Source organism: Brachyhypopomus gauderio, chromosome 7 (genome assembly GCF_052324685.1).
Source record: "Brachyhypopomus gauderio isolate BG-103 chromosome 7, BGAUD_0.2, whole genome shotgun sequence".
Classification (NCBI taxonomy): domain Eukaryota; kingdom Metazoa; phylum Chordata; class Actinopteri; order Gymnotiformes; family Hypopomidae; genus Brachyhypopomus; species Brachyhypopomus gauderio.
The window spans coordinates 15,377,732-15,393,581 of record NC_135217.1 but is presented as its reverse complement, the minus strand read 5'-3'; the positions used below and the strand labels follow the sequence as shown (position 1 = coordinate 15,393,581).

The 15,850-nt window shown below is 42.5% G+C and overlaps 1 protein-coding gene across 8 annotated transcripts in view; it reads left to right on the top strand.

The window, feature by feature from the left end:
* The window catches only part of mast4 (microtubule associated serine/threonine kinase family member 4), a 170,165-nt gene that overhangs the window by 107,521 nt on the left and 46,794 nt on the right, over positions 1-15,850 (top strand). For 3 of the 8 annotated variants that reach the window (XM_077012051.1, XM_077012050.1, XM_077012053.1), the window contains one exon: positions 11,602-11,682. The exons of 2 other annotated variants lie outside the window; for them this stretch is intronic. In XM_077012051.1, coding sequence (XP_076868166.1) covers positions 11,602-11,682 — 81 coding nt within the window. Of the gene's footprint in view, positions 1-10,015; positions 10,237-11,601; positions 11,683-14,855; positions 15,034-15,850 lie in introns of those variants that run through there. 3 more of the 8 variants (XM_077012054.1, XM_077012058.1, XM_077012056.1) reach the window with 3 other exon arrangements.

Below are 15,850 nucleotides of genomic sequence, written 5' to 3'. Positions count from 1 at the left end.
CTGTTTTATGCATGTGTAGACTAATTTGTCATTGGCTGCAGTGTGGTTCACTGGTGGAAGAAAAGGAGTTAAAGTTGTTAATGAATGCAAATGTAGGGAGGCCAATGTGCTGGTGATGTGTGAGGTGCAAAATCCCAGGGGAGTGATCTCTGAGCTGACTGCTGATTACATCTCCAATTCAAGGATTCAAAGCTTTATTGTCATATGCACAGTAAGGAGCAAGCTTCCCTGTACAATGAAATTTCTACTTTGCTGTCTGCCCTGGATGTAATAATGTAAATAAAGTAAGAAATAAAAAGAATAAATGAATAAAATAATTATGGAAATATAAAAAAAAACATACTCTCAAGGTAAATACAAAATACAAAATTCTTTACAAAATTATTTACATTGTGCAATGATGGGATACATTAGTAATAAATATATTGCTGTAGCCCGTAGTGTAGTGCAAATGACAGTGCAAAAAAAAGAGTTTGTGGGGTAGAAATCAGCTCAGCTGTTCAAGAGTCCGATGGCAGTGGGAAAAAAAAGAGTTCTTTAATTAATTTGCTGGTTCTGCACTTCACACTCCTGTACCTCTGGCCTGACGGTAGGAGTGTGAATAGTCCATGTTGGGGGTGGGTGGGGTCTTTAATGATGGAGGCGGCTCTCCTGTGGACTCTGTGTTGATAAATGCTCTGCAGAGAGGGCTGTTTTTACCACACTCTGCAGGTGTTTGCGGTCCTTTGCAGTAGTGCTGCCGTACCACCAGTGTTGGGAACGTTAAATTAAAAAAGTAATTAGTTATAGTTACTCACTACTTGTTCAAAAAAGTAACTGAGTTAGTAACTGAATTACTCTATAATAAAAAAGTAACTATTTGCATTACAGTTTAAAAAAAAAAGTTATATGCCAATGAATAAGGATTTTTTGAAAAAGCAGTTTTCACAGTTAGTTGAAATGAGTAGATGAGAAAGGTTCTTTTGGTAAGAAAGGTAGATGAGAAAGAAACTTTTGATATTTATTGCACATCCACAGACCAGTGCAGGATAAAATCCTTAAAAATCCTAAATCTTTGTTTAAAAAAAAAAAAAAAAAAAAAAAAAGCAAAAGTAAACAGTTACACTATATAAAGTGCATTTACATCTATCAAATTAAATAAAATTCTCTCAACCTGAGACGACTGGTTTGTTCACAAGAGAAGTAAACTTAACAATAAAACCTCTATTCTTAATTAAATAAATCAAATACCCAGTGTGGTAGACATTCAGGAACTTCAAGTATTTTCTTAAATACGCCACCTTGAAAATGCTCATATGTCTTCGGCTTACTCCTGACTCGCCATTTCGTGCTCTTCTCTGTTTGGTGTGTCACTGGTGCGCTTTGGCGCGCATGTAAAAACACTGGCTCTGATTGGCTACCATAACGCTGCCTTAGCCAATCGCTTACTGACTTGTTAATTTAAACGGGTGTTACACCGAGAACTGTGACCTATCGAGATCTGTTACTCCTCACTAGCCTGGGCAGCGGTCCGCTCGGATTACTGTTAGTATATCAATATATAGTAACGCACCGCAACGTCAACGCCGTTGTAACATTATTTTTAACGGCATTATTCTCAACACTGCGTACCACACAGTAATGCCGTCGGTCAGGACGGACTCGATGATGCAGCTGTAGAAGTTGTTGAGGATTTGGGGTGACATGCCAAATTTCCTCAGCCTCCTCAAGAAATACAGCCACTGCTGAGTCCTCTTTAGCACATGTGTGGTGTTCTGTGTCCAGGTGAAGTCATCACTGACGTGGACCCCCAGGTATTTAGAGGTGCTGACCCTCTCCACTTCAAAGTCCCGGATGAATAGTGGCTGATGAGTTCTCTTTAGTATCATCTCTTTGGTCTTGTCTGTGTTTAGGGCGAGGTTGTTGTCCATACACCAGGGGCCTCATGTACAAAGACTTGGATTTCTTACTAAATATTGGCGTACGTACAAATCCAGAAAATGGCGTACGCATAACAAAATCCGGATGTATCAAACCGTGTGTACGCCGGAATCCACGCACATTTCTTTTGTACATCCCAATCAACGTGGAATTGAGCGCACACAGTGACACGCCCCCCTATAAATATGCAAATTAATTTAAATTTGCCCTGCACCAGAGAAGATTGCTCTCTGATCTATCACAAACCATGTCTAAACGGGGAAAAAAGTGGAACTTCACCGAATGTGAAAGTGGAGACGCTCCTGAATGAGGTAGAGGTGCGGAAAAAAGCGCAAAAGGTCTGAGTGGGACAGCGTTTGTGAAGCTTTAAATGTTGTGGGGTCAGAACAACGCACACTGGCAGAATAATATAATGCACCTAAAAATATCAGTGATGCGCTCACTAGCGTCAGCGACTCAATAAAAGAATTGGTTAACATTTGTGCTGCGCATTAATTTGTCCTGGCTCTGGGTTTGCTGGGTGCGGCATACCTGTGCACAACATTGTGCAAGACCCCACATGCCCTCACAATACGACACACCTTCTCTGGCCGATACACGAGCATCCCCCGGTCCTGTCCAGGCAGCGCCACCGGCTTTTCGGCTGCCCAATCGCCCTCTCCATGACTGACCGGGTGTGAGAATGGAGAGAATTGTATCTCCGCTCCCGGTCAGTCTGTGGATTACAAAGGGTCATCAGCCACGTCTTGAGCATGTAGCTGCTGTTTCCTAAGTAATTTAACAATTACCCATGTTTTACATTCATTATTCTAAGCTGGTAATGTCAAATGCTTTTATTTAAATGCTTAAATTTTGTTGCTTACCAAGAAGCCACCCGTCACGCACTCTGCTATATTGTAATCTTATCCCAACCATGCAGTTTATAAGGATTTACGAATCATTGGGTTGGTGATGATTGGGTTGATCATTGGGTTTTCTGCATGGTCCTAGCACTAGGACCATGCAGAAAATGACCGCTCCGAGTTCCGCTCCGGTAACACTTTACGTTCCTAAAAATGAATTTTCCATGAAGCAAACCTGGCGACTTCGTGGCTGCATCCATGTTAAAACACGTACGATTTGTAATTCACAGGTTTAAAAACTCGTTCTCGCCCCTACTGTGCAATTTGGTTAGGAATACAGCCGAGCTAAACTATCAAGTTGAAAGTCATCCTAGTTTGTTTACCCATTTTGACCCAGTTCCCAACCCAACTTTAAAAATAGATTAACGGCGATAATTTTTATATCGCCCGATAAGAGTATCAAATTAACGACCGCCGTTAACGGCCCACCAGTAAATTTTATATTTACATTTATGGCATTTGGCAGATGCCCTTATCCAGATCGACTTACATTTTATCTCATTTTTATACAAGTGATCAATTGAGGGTTAAGGGCCAGCAGTGGTAACTTTGTAAGTCGCTCTGGATAAGAGCGTCTGCTAAATGCCGTAAATGTAAATGTAATATAAATGTAACTTGGCGGAGGTGGGATTTGTGAAATGTAAAGGAATCAACTTAAGTTATTCCAAGAATATAATTTGGAGGTTCTTCAAATTTTAAAAAGTACACATCTCATTTATAAAGTGGTGGAAACAAAAGTGGTTGTAATAAAACACTACAAAAAAACAAAATAATGTAGTGTTCAATTACCTTGTGCAAACAACTCATTATGCCTCGGATACGTCTTGCTGCTCCTCCCTTGACTGAATTGATTAAATAAAACGGAGATCAACAGAAAATTGGCACGAACTGTGGGAATAACTGGGAAATACAGTATATTTACACATCATGAGAAAACAAAGAACATAAAATATAGGGCCTTTTTAAGGGTCCTGTATTTATATAGGATTTCTTAATGCTGGTCCTAGTGGCACATTTTTGTGAATTACAACATACATGCACAAAAGGACCGAACTAAAGACGAGTTAATGAGCTATTGAGTTTAACCATTTGTGATGGGTTACGTCAGTGGTTCCCAAAGTGGGGGGCACGCCCCCTAGGTGGGGCGCGGAGCTATTGCAGGGGGGCCGCGGAGCTTGAATGTAAAACGTGCACATGTGTCAATATTAGGGATGCACCGATTCCGATAATAATATCTGAAACAATTCTAGATCAGGTATCGGGGACAATGTGACCGATCCATAAAAACAGATCTATTCAGTCTAATTCTATGCTTGTATTGCTTGCTTTTCGGAGTTAGTTCAACCTTAATACTCGCGCTGGTGGTATTCCACTTAGTCCGTTTATTTGCTGGTTTACCAAAATAAACCTGGGCTCCAGCACTACTTGACTGTTTATACATGAACTGGTGAGTTGTCCAAAGCTCATTTAATGCGTTACTTACAGAAATAAAATAAAGAACAGTGGTCTGACTCGGTCTACGGCAGAAAGCTAAAAAAACAATATTCCATACGCGCGCTCAACTCGCTCCCTTAAAGAGACAGTACACATATTTCTGGCCGTTACATGCTTTGTGCTCTGCGTGATGTCTGCTATTCATCTAGCTATTAATCTCGCTAGCATCTAGCTACCTAACTGCCAGGCTTCGAATCAGGACATCCCAAATTACATTTATCCAGATAAAAGCATATTCATATATAGCGATATAGGTAAACTTCTCTGATTAAGGTGCATACAAGCATAAAAAAGCACGACGTTTAAGGGTATTAACGTGATAAAATGAGCAGTAAATTGGGGTTATACCAAAAAGTCAAACAAGAGCCCAAATAACGTTAACCTCATGAAGCCAGTGGCTTTAATGCGGACATAATCTGCAAATATACTCTTACAATGATCTTTTACATGTAAATTATGTTTTGACATGTTAAAGGAGATGAGAAACTTACCTTAAATCCTAAGTGTATAATGGTGCCCGTTTTGCAGATTGCTTCCTCTTTCTAATTTGAAATTAATGAAATTAAGTTCTCCCAACGTAATTCACAAATGTTACCCTGAAATATAGAAAATTTAAGTAGATGTTGATGAGATTATTGAGTTCAGTTTATAGTGTAAAACTGTACGTTCAGTGAACATGAAAATATTTAGAAACAGCATGGGCTTATCTTTATTAAGTATATTTTAAGTACAATTTTGAGTATCATTTACTTTCAGTCAGCATCATTTTTTACAGTGTACAATGTGTGCGTGAAGGATATCTTAATAGTTGTAATTTCAATGCATCACCTCTAAGTGTCGCTAATTGACGAAAACACATTAGAAACATGCGTACGCCAGAGGTGAAGGTGTCGTGGGTGTACGCACTTTCTCACGTTCAAATCACATTTCGTACATCTGACCATTTGCGTGAAACATAGCGTACGCAATGTTTTTGTGCGTACACACCGTTCGTACATGAGGCCCCAGGTCACCAGACTGTTCACCTCCTTCCTGTAGGCTACTTCGTTTCCACCGGTGATATGACCTATCACAGCAGTGTCGTCAGCAAACTTCAGGATTACTTTGTTGGGGTTGGAGGCGACACAGTCGTGGGTGTACAGGGTGTAGAGAATTGGGCTGAGGACACAGCCCTGCAGGGTACCAATGTTGGTGGTAATACTGGCTGAGGTCCTGTTTCCAATTCTGACAGACTGAGGTCTGCCAGTCAGGAAGTTCAGAAGCCAGCCACAGAGGGTTGGATGTAGTCCGTGGGATGAAAGTTTGTGGGTGAGTTTGTGAGGGATGACCGTGTTGAAGGCGGAACTGTAGTCAATGAACAGAATCCCGACGTAAGAGTTCTTATTTTCCAGGTGGGAGAGGGAGACATGAAGCGCAGTGGCAATAGCGTCTGAGGTAGACCTGTTGGCTCGGTAGGCATATTGCAGATGGTCAGTAGTGTTTGGTATGCTGCTTTGAATGTGGGACAGCAACACTCTCTCAAAGCACTTCATAATGCTTGACGTGAGTGCTATTGGCCTGTAATCATTCAAGCAGGATGGTGGGTTCTTCTTGGGGAGGGGGACAATGGTAGTGGTCTTATAGCAGGTGGGAACAGTGGATTGTCTGAGGGAAATGTTGAAGATGGAAGTGAGAACCTCAGCCAGCTCGTCGGCACACACTTTGAGGGCCCGCCCAGAAATGTTGTCCGGTCCTGCAGCTTTGCGGGGTTTGATTCCTCTCAGGGCTTTGTGTACCTGGGCTGATGAAATGACAGGTGGTGAGGAGTGGAGTTCAGTGGTGCGTGTGTGGTGACAATATTGGGGGGCGTTGATGACTCGAAGCGGATGTAGAACGCGTTGAGGTCATCTGGAAGGCTGTCTGGGGAGCTGATTGTGTTGGTGGGCCTGGACCTAAAGTCTGTGATTTGGTCCAGACATTGCCACATATGCCTGGGGTCAGCAGTAGAGTAGAATCCCTCCGTCTTCTCTCTGTACTGTGTTTTGGCCGATCTTATGGCCTTCTTCAGTCGGTACTGTACAGCGGATCTATGAGCAACAGAGCGTGCATGTAGCAATTGCAATACCTCACTGTTTACCCGGGGTTTCTGGTTGTGGAACTTCCTAACCTGTATGGTGGGCACAATGTTCTCAGTGCAGGTGTTAATGTACCCAGACACATACTCAGCATAGTCATTGACGTTCACGGAAGAGTCCTCAGTGGTGGCTGCAACTTTAAACACATCCCAGTCAGTTATTGCAAGACAGTCCTGTAGAGTGTTCTCAGCCTCAGGTGACCACAGTTGAACCTGTCTGCAGATGGGATTTGACTACTTGAGTTTTTGTCTGTAGGCATGATACAGGAACAAATAGATGTGGTCTGTGGTCTCCAAATGGGGGGCAGGGTGCGGCCTTAAGTCTACCATGCACGTTGCTGTAAACGTGGTTCAAGATGTTCTTGCCACAGGTGGGGATGTTCACATGCTTTTGATATTTTGTTAGTACAGTCCGTAAGTTACACTTGTTGAAATCACCAGCGACAATGAAAACAGCATCAGGATGACGTCATAGAGGTTGCTGAGTGCCGTTGTGTAGTTAGCCCGCGGGTGGATGTAGACCACGCCTAAAAATACACAGGTAAATTCCCGTGGAATGTAGAAAGGGCGACATCTCAGCAGTAAAAACTCTAGATCTGGAGAACAGTGCTTGTATACAGTCTGTTCATCTTTGCACCACGAGTTGTTGACATACACACACACACATGCCCCCTCCAGTTGTTTTACCGGAGGCTGCAGTCCGATCACACCGGTGTAGTGAATGAGTCTCCAGCTGAATCTCACGCATTTGAATGGGAATGGGCCTTGACGGGAACAGCGGTGGTTGCTATAGGAGCACACAATGGGTTGTAGCTCCAGTAGAATATGTCCAGTAAAGTCTGGTATATGTACAGCAATGTCCAATAATGCCTGTCTGCTGTAAGTCCGTAGTGCATGGCATTTGTGTACTACCTCCAAAACAATAAATAAAAACATACAAGAAAGGGGAAAAAAAGCAAAAGAAGTAAGATCCAGGAGCAGAGCAAGCAAACACGTCTGCCACAGAGGGCGCTCCTCACTCTCCCTCTCTCCTTCTGTTCCTCCTTCCCTCCCACTCTCTTCTAAATCACATGGTATTTTGGTTAGTAAATACCAACCCTCATGCAGGGTTGACAACTCTCACGCATTTGACATTTGTCTTCACACGCCACACATCCGATTTCTCACGCTGAAAAAAAAATCTAGTTTATTTACCTCTGATCCATATCTATGATTCAATGAGTTACTAGCAGAGGTGGGTAGGAACGCGTTACATTTACTCCGTTACATTTACTCAAGTAGCTTTTTGGACAAAAATGTACTTGTAAGAGTAGTTTTAATATGAATGACTTTTACTTTTACTTGAGTAAATATGTGCTGAGAAAAGCGTGACTTTTACTCTGTTACAATCGGATTTGCGCCACGCGCTACCGTTACTTTCGTTTTGTATATAATTCATCTTTTCAGTGAGAAGACTGATCAACGTCTCGTCACCTGAGTATGAGTGACCAATCAAATGAAACCGGTCAGTCACGTGATCACCTAAGCAAACTTTTTCCACCGGTAGCAGGAAAGTGACAGAAAAACCTACCGAGCATCCCTGACCTCATACAGCCAATGTTTACATTACAAATGTGTAAAAAGACAGTTATATAATGCGCTGTCAGTTGTGTCTGCCAAAACCTGTGGACATTTCAGCCTAAAGAACTCAACATCAAATTTGAGGAAACACGATGCGATAAGTTTGCCGTATGTATAATTTTGTCTAATGCTATATCTGAGGTATATGTTTGTATGATGTAATTATTAAATGTAACGCAGTGCAATACTAAAAACCAATTCACACTCTGAGTATACACACTAGCAATATATGATGATTTAGTTGAACAAATTCAGTTGGCGTCAAGTTGTAGCTACATGTATTGGCTGACAATCTCATCAGTTAGTGCCTTTGTGGAACACATTAAAGTTACACAGGCCTAATAATTAGGAACAAACAAAAATACAAATTATTTATAATAAATAAATTTTATATATTATATTTATTTATAATAAAAAATTTTATTTTTTGAGTAAAATTGTTGAATACTCTACCCACCTCTGGTTACTAGTTCACTCTGACGCCAACCACTGGCGATCGATCGATCGCGATATAATACTTAATTTGTGTCCATTTTACACCCCACCCCCCCGCCAACAACTTACATTCGCCAAACACCCCACCCCCCCACCCCACCCATCAACAATTTACACTCCTGGTTCAAACCTCACTCCAAGTGATCTTGAAAAGTTGGCAACCCTGCTCATGCAGTACTGTGGACACATTTAATGTGGCTACGCAGCATGCTATCATAGCAATATTTTTTCTGGGTTGTGATGGTGTCTGGCTCAGTCCCTGACTGTACATTAACGAATGCCACTGATACCAGTTTCTGGGTTCTGATAGCCCATATCCGGCATGACGTACAGCTGGTTAACAGCACTTCTTTGACCCGCTCCAGTTCTGTGTCACAGACTCTTTCACCCATTCTTGACATGCAACATGTGCTGCCAATTGTGCATTCCCTTGACCGAGCCATCAGTGATAAATAATTTATTATTTTTCCTGAACTAAAGCCTAATTAGTAGTGCACTTGGAGTTGGTTTTCAAATTACTAAGCACCATTGCTTTATTTTTGTAAAAATTACAGACATAAGTGTTATTATAATTATTAAATGTGTGTTGATTGGGGTTAAACATGGCTCAGATATAATTCTCTTGAATTTTGAATGAGGTTTCCAAAGTTCCGGGAAGGTAATTGAACGTGCCCCAGAAGGTGTGTTCAGGTCTAGTGTTCATACTTTGAACGTCTCTGAACACCTTGGTCTCTGGTGAATTGTCCACAGATTGTGTGAAAGTGCCATAGCACCACAAACCTGTCCAACATCACCCTTAATTCTTTTTATGTGCTGGTTGACAAATTGCAAGTGTGTGGGGATCATTGTGAAGTGAACAGAAACAGTTTTCAGTTATCCCTGTGGACAGTCTGCTTTTGGTTTTAAGGTTGTTTTTGTTAGTTTTTTATTCTTGCACAAACAACACCAATTTCAATGATGTCACGATGAACTGAAGTGCAAATTAATTATTTACTTTCAAGGACACCGAGAAACCGAGATAGTGAGGCAGAACTTGCCACATTACACTTGAGTGGAGCCGCCATTTATTGTCCATTTCACAATGTAATCACTGGTCTGTTGTGCCAATCACATAGAAGTCCACAGCACGGATTGAGGTATGAACCATGTGTAAATCTCCATGCAGACTAAAAGCATTATGTCTGTAAAGCTGGCAAGGTCTAGAGCCGAGCTGTTGAAATGCTTGCTTTCTGCTGTGCTCTGATAATGTAAGGGTCTTCCACCGATGGAGGAGGGGCTGGCTTGAAGCATGCATGTGTGTTTGTGTCTGGGAGAGCGAGAGAGGAAGAAGTAGAGAGGGAGGGAGGCATGCAGGATGGGAGGGGAATCAAGCTATTGTCCAGCCTCCCAGCTCTCTACAGACAGCTGACGATCTCATCTGACAGTCCAGTGTCTAAATTGAAGGACCGAAAAACCAGAAGACCCCCCCACCCCCACCCCCCTCCACCTCGCCCCTGGCCCCCACTTCCCTTGAGCACCGGTGGAAGCCGCTCAGAGCAATATTCCTCCGCAGCGGAGCCTGCTTTTTCAGCTCTTTGTCAGCACATGAGGTTGTAAGCAGGGAGAAAATCATGTACACAATAGAGCAAGCGAGAACAGTGCAGCCATGAAAGCCCAGCGGGAAAGGCTGAGGATCCCGGGTCTCACGCTGGAGTGAGTATTCTCTCTCTCCCCTTCTCTCTCTGTCTCTCATCTCATTTGTCTGCAGCGGACATCTTCATTTATGTGTGTTGCGCTTTTTCTATGTTGGCATTTAACACAACAGCTAAGTGGTAAATACAGACAGGCTAGCCTTATGCTAGCACCAACTGGGCTGTGCTGGCTCATGGTGCCACGAGGCGCTTTGTGCTGGTCTCAGACTAGTTTTGAGATTCTCTCTTGTTATGTCTAAAGCCTGGTGTATGCATGAGGCTGATCTTGGATCAGCAAAAAAAAGAAAAAAGAAAAAAAGCTGCCCAGGAACCTGGTTTGTTAGCTTGGATCCAAGGGGACTGCAGCAGCTGTGCAACCTGCCAGGCTGCATGTCCGTTCAGAGGTGACGTCCATAGACATGTCTCTCCTCTCTCACTCCACAATTCATTGCTTCTCAGTGAAGACAAACGATCATAGCAAATGGCTGATTTACCCCTCTAGAGACATGATTTGTTTGTTTAGCCCAGTATCCACTGTGTTATTGTTATTGTAGCATCTACAGCAGAGCCTCTAATGCGAAAACATAATCCCTCTGCGTGTTTATGGGGTGTCCTCTGTTACGGCTGAAGGAGATCATGCTATTTTGATGAGATATAAAGAGATCTGATTGCATTTCTGGAGGTCACAGGCAGAATGAATTTACATGTGTGCTTTGCATGTTGCATCATAGCTAGTTGTTGCTAAGGACATGATGCACACTTATCTCCTAACCCGTCCGTTCAGCACTTCCAGCTGATGTGATTCGTTTAATGTGCTCATCAATAGACGCATGGGCCCTGCAGCACCAAGGCCTTCATGCACACACATGCACGAGGCCTTTATCAAAAGATACAGACACTGATGTTCACATTTTGGAGGACATGTCAAAGCATTTTTTGTAACAGTTTCTCAGTTTTTTTTAGATGACTTCTGAAGTGTGAATATGTAGGTTGATTGTCTAGAAATTTAGGATAGTATTCACTAAGGAGGAATATTGAGAATTGATAGGTGATAGTTTATTGGTTGTGAAACAAATTAGCAGAGGAAAATGCTCTTGGCAAAATGGTCTTTGTTAAATGTAGAATAATAAATATTTTAAAAACTCGTCATCAGGCAGGCACTGAAAAGTGTCAATAGGTCCTCTAATATCTTTAGTAAAAGTTTTTTTAAGATGGCACTTATTAGTATCACGGCTCATGTGCAATGCTACTATGTGGTGATGTTGGACAGTTAGCCTAAATGTATGTGCACTGTATGACAAGGTGTCCAAAACTCCATATGATGTACATTGTAAAGGCACTGTGGTCAAGGTGAAGGAGCATTTCTGAACCTCAGTTTGACTTGCAGCTTGACTCCGAGGAGCCTGAGCCCGACTCCCACAAGCCCTTGCAGCCCTTGCAGTCCCCTGCACGCCTTCCATTTCTGGAGGTAAGAGGTGCCCTTCTTTCACTTGGCCATTTTGTTTTGGGGAGACAAATGAGCATCATGCAAAGGTCTTTGCACAACGAGCGAGGGTTAGGTCTATGCTACCAGTGTTCCAAGGAAAAGAACACAGGCTCTTTGCTTTATTCTCAGTTGTATTCTTTTTTCCCAATGCTTTCTTATGGTTTGTGATGGAAAGGCACACGGCACTTATGTAATATTCACAGACATTTCAGTTCTCCCTTCCCCACCCTCTGTCAGTGAACCTGTCCTTCTTGTGCAAAATGTGGAGATAATCAGGTCAGTTCAAATGTTGGTGAACCATTTTGAAAGGTGTTCCTATAAGCTACTGCCTTTTAAATTAGGAAAGGAAGCATTTGAAATGGAAACAGGTGTGGTGCCAGAAACTCATCTATGCATTGAGAACTAGATGAAATACATCAAATATAAATTTGATACAGTGGAAACGGACATAAAAATACATCAGTTTATTTCTGTAGATGTATCTTTACGGTGCTTTGTCTATCATCTGCTCTGGTTTTGTAAACACTGTTTCAGTTCATGACCTGAATGCCCTGCCTCTAAACACCATACTGCTTAATGATGACTAGAACTACAAACTGTTGTTATTGTGCAGAATCTTAGTCTGTCTTCCTCTCCTTCAGTAACAGTGTCCATTTCCCCAAATATTTATCCCTGGGCTAACAGAAGAAAATTGAACCAAAACCATTTTATTTTCGCACCCATTTGATTGGGTCATGTTTGCACATAATGACTTGCCTTCAGTGAGCTTTGATGTCTCAACAGCATATTACTGGAAAGGTTGTCAGAAGATCACAACTAAACCAAAGCTTGTATAAGACTGTGACATTACATATTCATGAATAGTTGTTACATATTCCTGAGGCAAATTAAGCTGTTAAGAGGGTAGAAGGGTTATCGTCATGGCAGGCTGAAACAGAAGGACTTTCCTTTTGTTCAGACGGTTTATTATGATCTTGTAATTTCGTCAGCATGCTTAGCTGTGTGTCAATAGCAACAGCTGACAGGAAGTCTGTCTCGGGTTGCATCAGGATAATTATTTGAAAGCCAGTACTGAATGCAAGGTTCAAATAACAATAACAGCATATAGTTTTATGTTTTTATTTCTCTATTAATTTCTTTAACATATTTTTGTACAAAAATGTTTTTGATGTTTTTCTCATCAACTAAACAAAAACTAAAAATGTTTTTTTATTATGTTTACATAATTATGTTTATTGGCTGTCTTAACTGTTTATTTGAAGTAGTCAGGAATAATAACATGATTGTGGTGTAGGTTTTGACAAAGTATTACCGTATAGATACTGTATAGATATTTTATGGCTGATGGGCTCATTTTAATGTTAGGTTATTGGTTATTTTTAAGGATTATTATAATGATAGTCCTTTTTCCTGCTACAGTGTGAATTTTGAGTCTCTGTGTAATTGAGGAACCATTAATAGATTATGCTTGAAAAAACACAATAAGTACACACACCTACAGTAGGATCTGTGCTGTCCTAATCTATTGGTTAGACCTCTTACTAACCAAAACCTGGAAAGAGCACCTTTCCTCAAAAGAGAGTCTTATTGACTGTTTTATTCAGGACTTACTTGAGTGAACTCTGAGGCAGTACACCATTATAACCTAAAGTGAATTCAGTTAGCACCTCGCCTGAATCTGATCTCACTCGCTGTGTCTTTCATTCATCCTTTCCTAATGGGAGCATGGAAACGGAGCACAACCATATCTAGAGCACCGTCTGCTCCAACAGACCCTCTGGGATCCTGCTAGCAAAGAAGGAAGTTAGGTTACCGCCTGATCTGATCTTAACATCGGCAAAGTTTTGAATCAAGTCCTTGGTCTAGCAGGGTATAAGGGGTCAATATTAGGAGGCCAGGCTGGCTTGGTCACTGTGTGGGGTAATGGGAGCTGTGTGTAGGTTTGTGTAGTTGTATGCAAGATGATACTCATGTTGTTGTCATTTGTAGTACCCCATGGGCCCCATGTTGTGCCACACTAGATTAGTGTGGCATTGTTTGTGGGTCAGTGTGGCAGTAGTTGTCGATCACTGTGGCATGGAATTAGTTGTGTGTGGTATGGTATTAGTTGTAGGTTGGTGTGGCAATAGCTGTTCAGATTAGTGTGTGCTGTGTCAAAGAATCTTGGCCAGCTTTGTTGTTTACGCCCTGCCCTATCAGATGTGTTCTCAGATTTGTCTCTCTCTTTCTGTCTCTTTGCTCTCTCTCTCTTGCTCTCTCTCTCTGTCTCTCTCAGACGTGGTCTTGACATGTCCGCTTGCATAGGGCTAAAACCTCCTGGCCCACTTTGGCTTCCACTTATTGGCTGCCTTTGCATGTTCGAGGGCTAATTGTCAGGACAGGGGTAGGGTGGGGACTTCACCCTTTCACATCTTTCAGGGAAGCTGGGCTGATCTGGAGCCAAAAGACCAAATGGGAGAGCTGGAGAAAGGAAGGGATCAAAAGAACTGAAGTGGAAGAGAGGTGGGGGTCCGATTGGGGTGTGGTTTGGGGAGGGGGGGGGGGGGGGGGGGGCGTTTGGGCACACCATACAGGCCATACAGGAGGACGTGGACCTCTTTTAAGAGGAGGTGTCCATTCAGAGGCTTTGAAATTTCCATTTCAAACGAGACTTGAGAAGGCGCTGGAGCAGGGCCAGCTCCAGGACTACTGTCACTGCTCTGTCTGCTGATGATGAGCAGTGAGCAGTGACTCACATGCTTCCTCTCCCCTCCCTTCACTCCAACCCCTCTGAGTCAGGATGTGAGGTGGTAGATGCCTGTTAGATGATGCACAGCATACTCGAGCCCATTGAGACAGAAGCATAGCTGTGAGACTTTACTGGGGGAACAAAAGTCCCTTCCCTCCCCCCTCATTGAACAGGTACTGTCCTCCTGTCCCAGAGGCAGTTGCTGTGCATGAGGGACAGCGATTATGACCTGATTAGGAGTCCACTGCAGAGGAGCTTGCTCGCTCTTCCTCTCTCACCACTCTCTCGAGTCAGGATGCTTCAAAGGACACCTCGTCCCCTCTGACGGCATACTCCACGGCTGTCTCCATATGTGCCCGGACAGATTCCTGCTGGCTCGGAATGTTGCCACAGTCTCGTTGAGTGAGCTAGCCAGAAGTGAAGCGGTGGGCGCATGCTTTCCTGAGAGAAGCCAGGCTTTTCCCCCCAGACGGTGTTCCCAGGCAGACCAGTTCTTTTTGGTGGCATGACTTTGAAACCATGTCAGACTCCAGTTTGTGGACTGTGCTGTCTAACTTCTCTATGCCTCACTTTCTTAGTGGATCCACACTCAGACGCTCAAAAAGGTAATGAAGTGAGTGGAGCTTGCTGCGAGTTTGTTTTAAATTGTGTGAAACCATTTGAGGTCACAAGCAAGATCACTCAAGTAAGGCGTGTGCTACTTATTGCCATTGTGTTGTATTTCTTCTGAGTTCGCTATGAGGTGCTTTTGATTGTAATCTAGGTGTCATTGTTCAGTCCACTCAACACATACAAAAGAAGTTTACATACGCAATGTAATTACCTTGTATGTGTAGTTAAGGACTGAAGGGAATCGAGAGTAAGGAAAATTTATTATTTGTGACATCCTCTCTCTTGTCGCCAAGTAACTGCAGTTACTACCAGTACTACTATGGCGTGGTTTGAAAAGCTATTGGGAGAATGCCATGAAAGCAGTCATGTTCGGCATTAGGTTCAAAAGAACACTTATCTGAAAGTAGCTCTTTGTGGTTCTGTTAGCAAGCACAGACAGAGTGTGCTGTTTAGTGAATGCTTTTCTTTTGGCCAAACTGGTTTACATGAGCTTAATTTCTAAGTGTGTTCAGAAAGTGCACTATACCCTCACAATAGTCTTTAACAAACTGTAAATTGTGACTCATAATTGCACAAAATATTAAGCCCATTGATCCAGGCAGTAGGTGTCCCACCCTGCTTTTGGAGGTGTCATAAGGTTCCTTTCTGACATCAGTTTTAGAACATTTAATTAGCAAACAAGTAGCAACACCTTCCTGTTATTACAGGTCATTGGTATTCTACCTTGCACCAACTAAAACCAGAAAATGCATGCTGTCACTGAGTTTTGTGGGAGGGTTTTGTTTTTAAAAGCCTTTTTTGATTAACTGG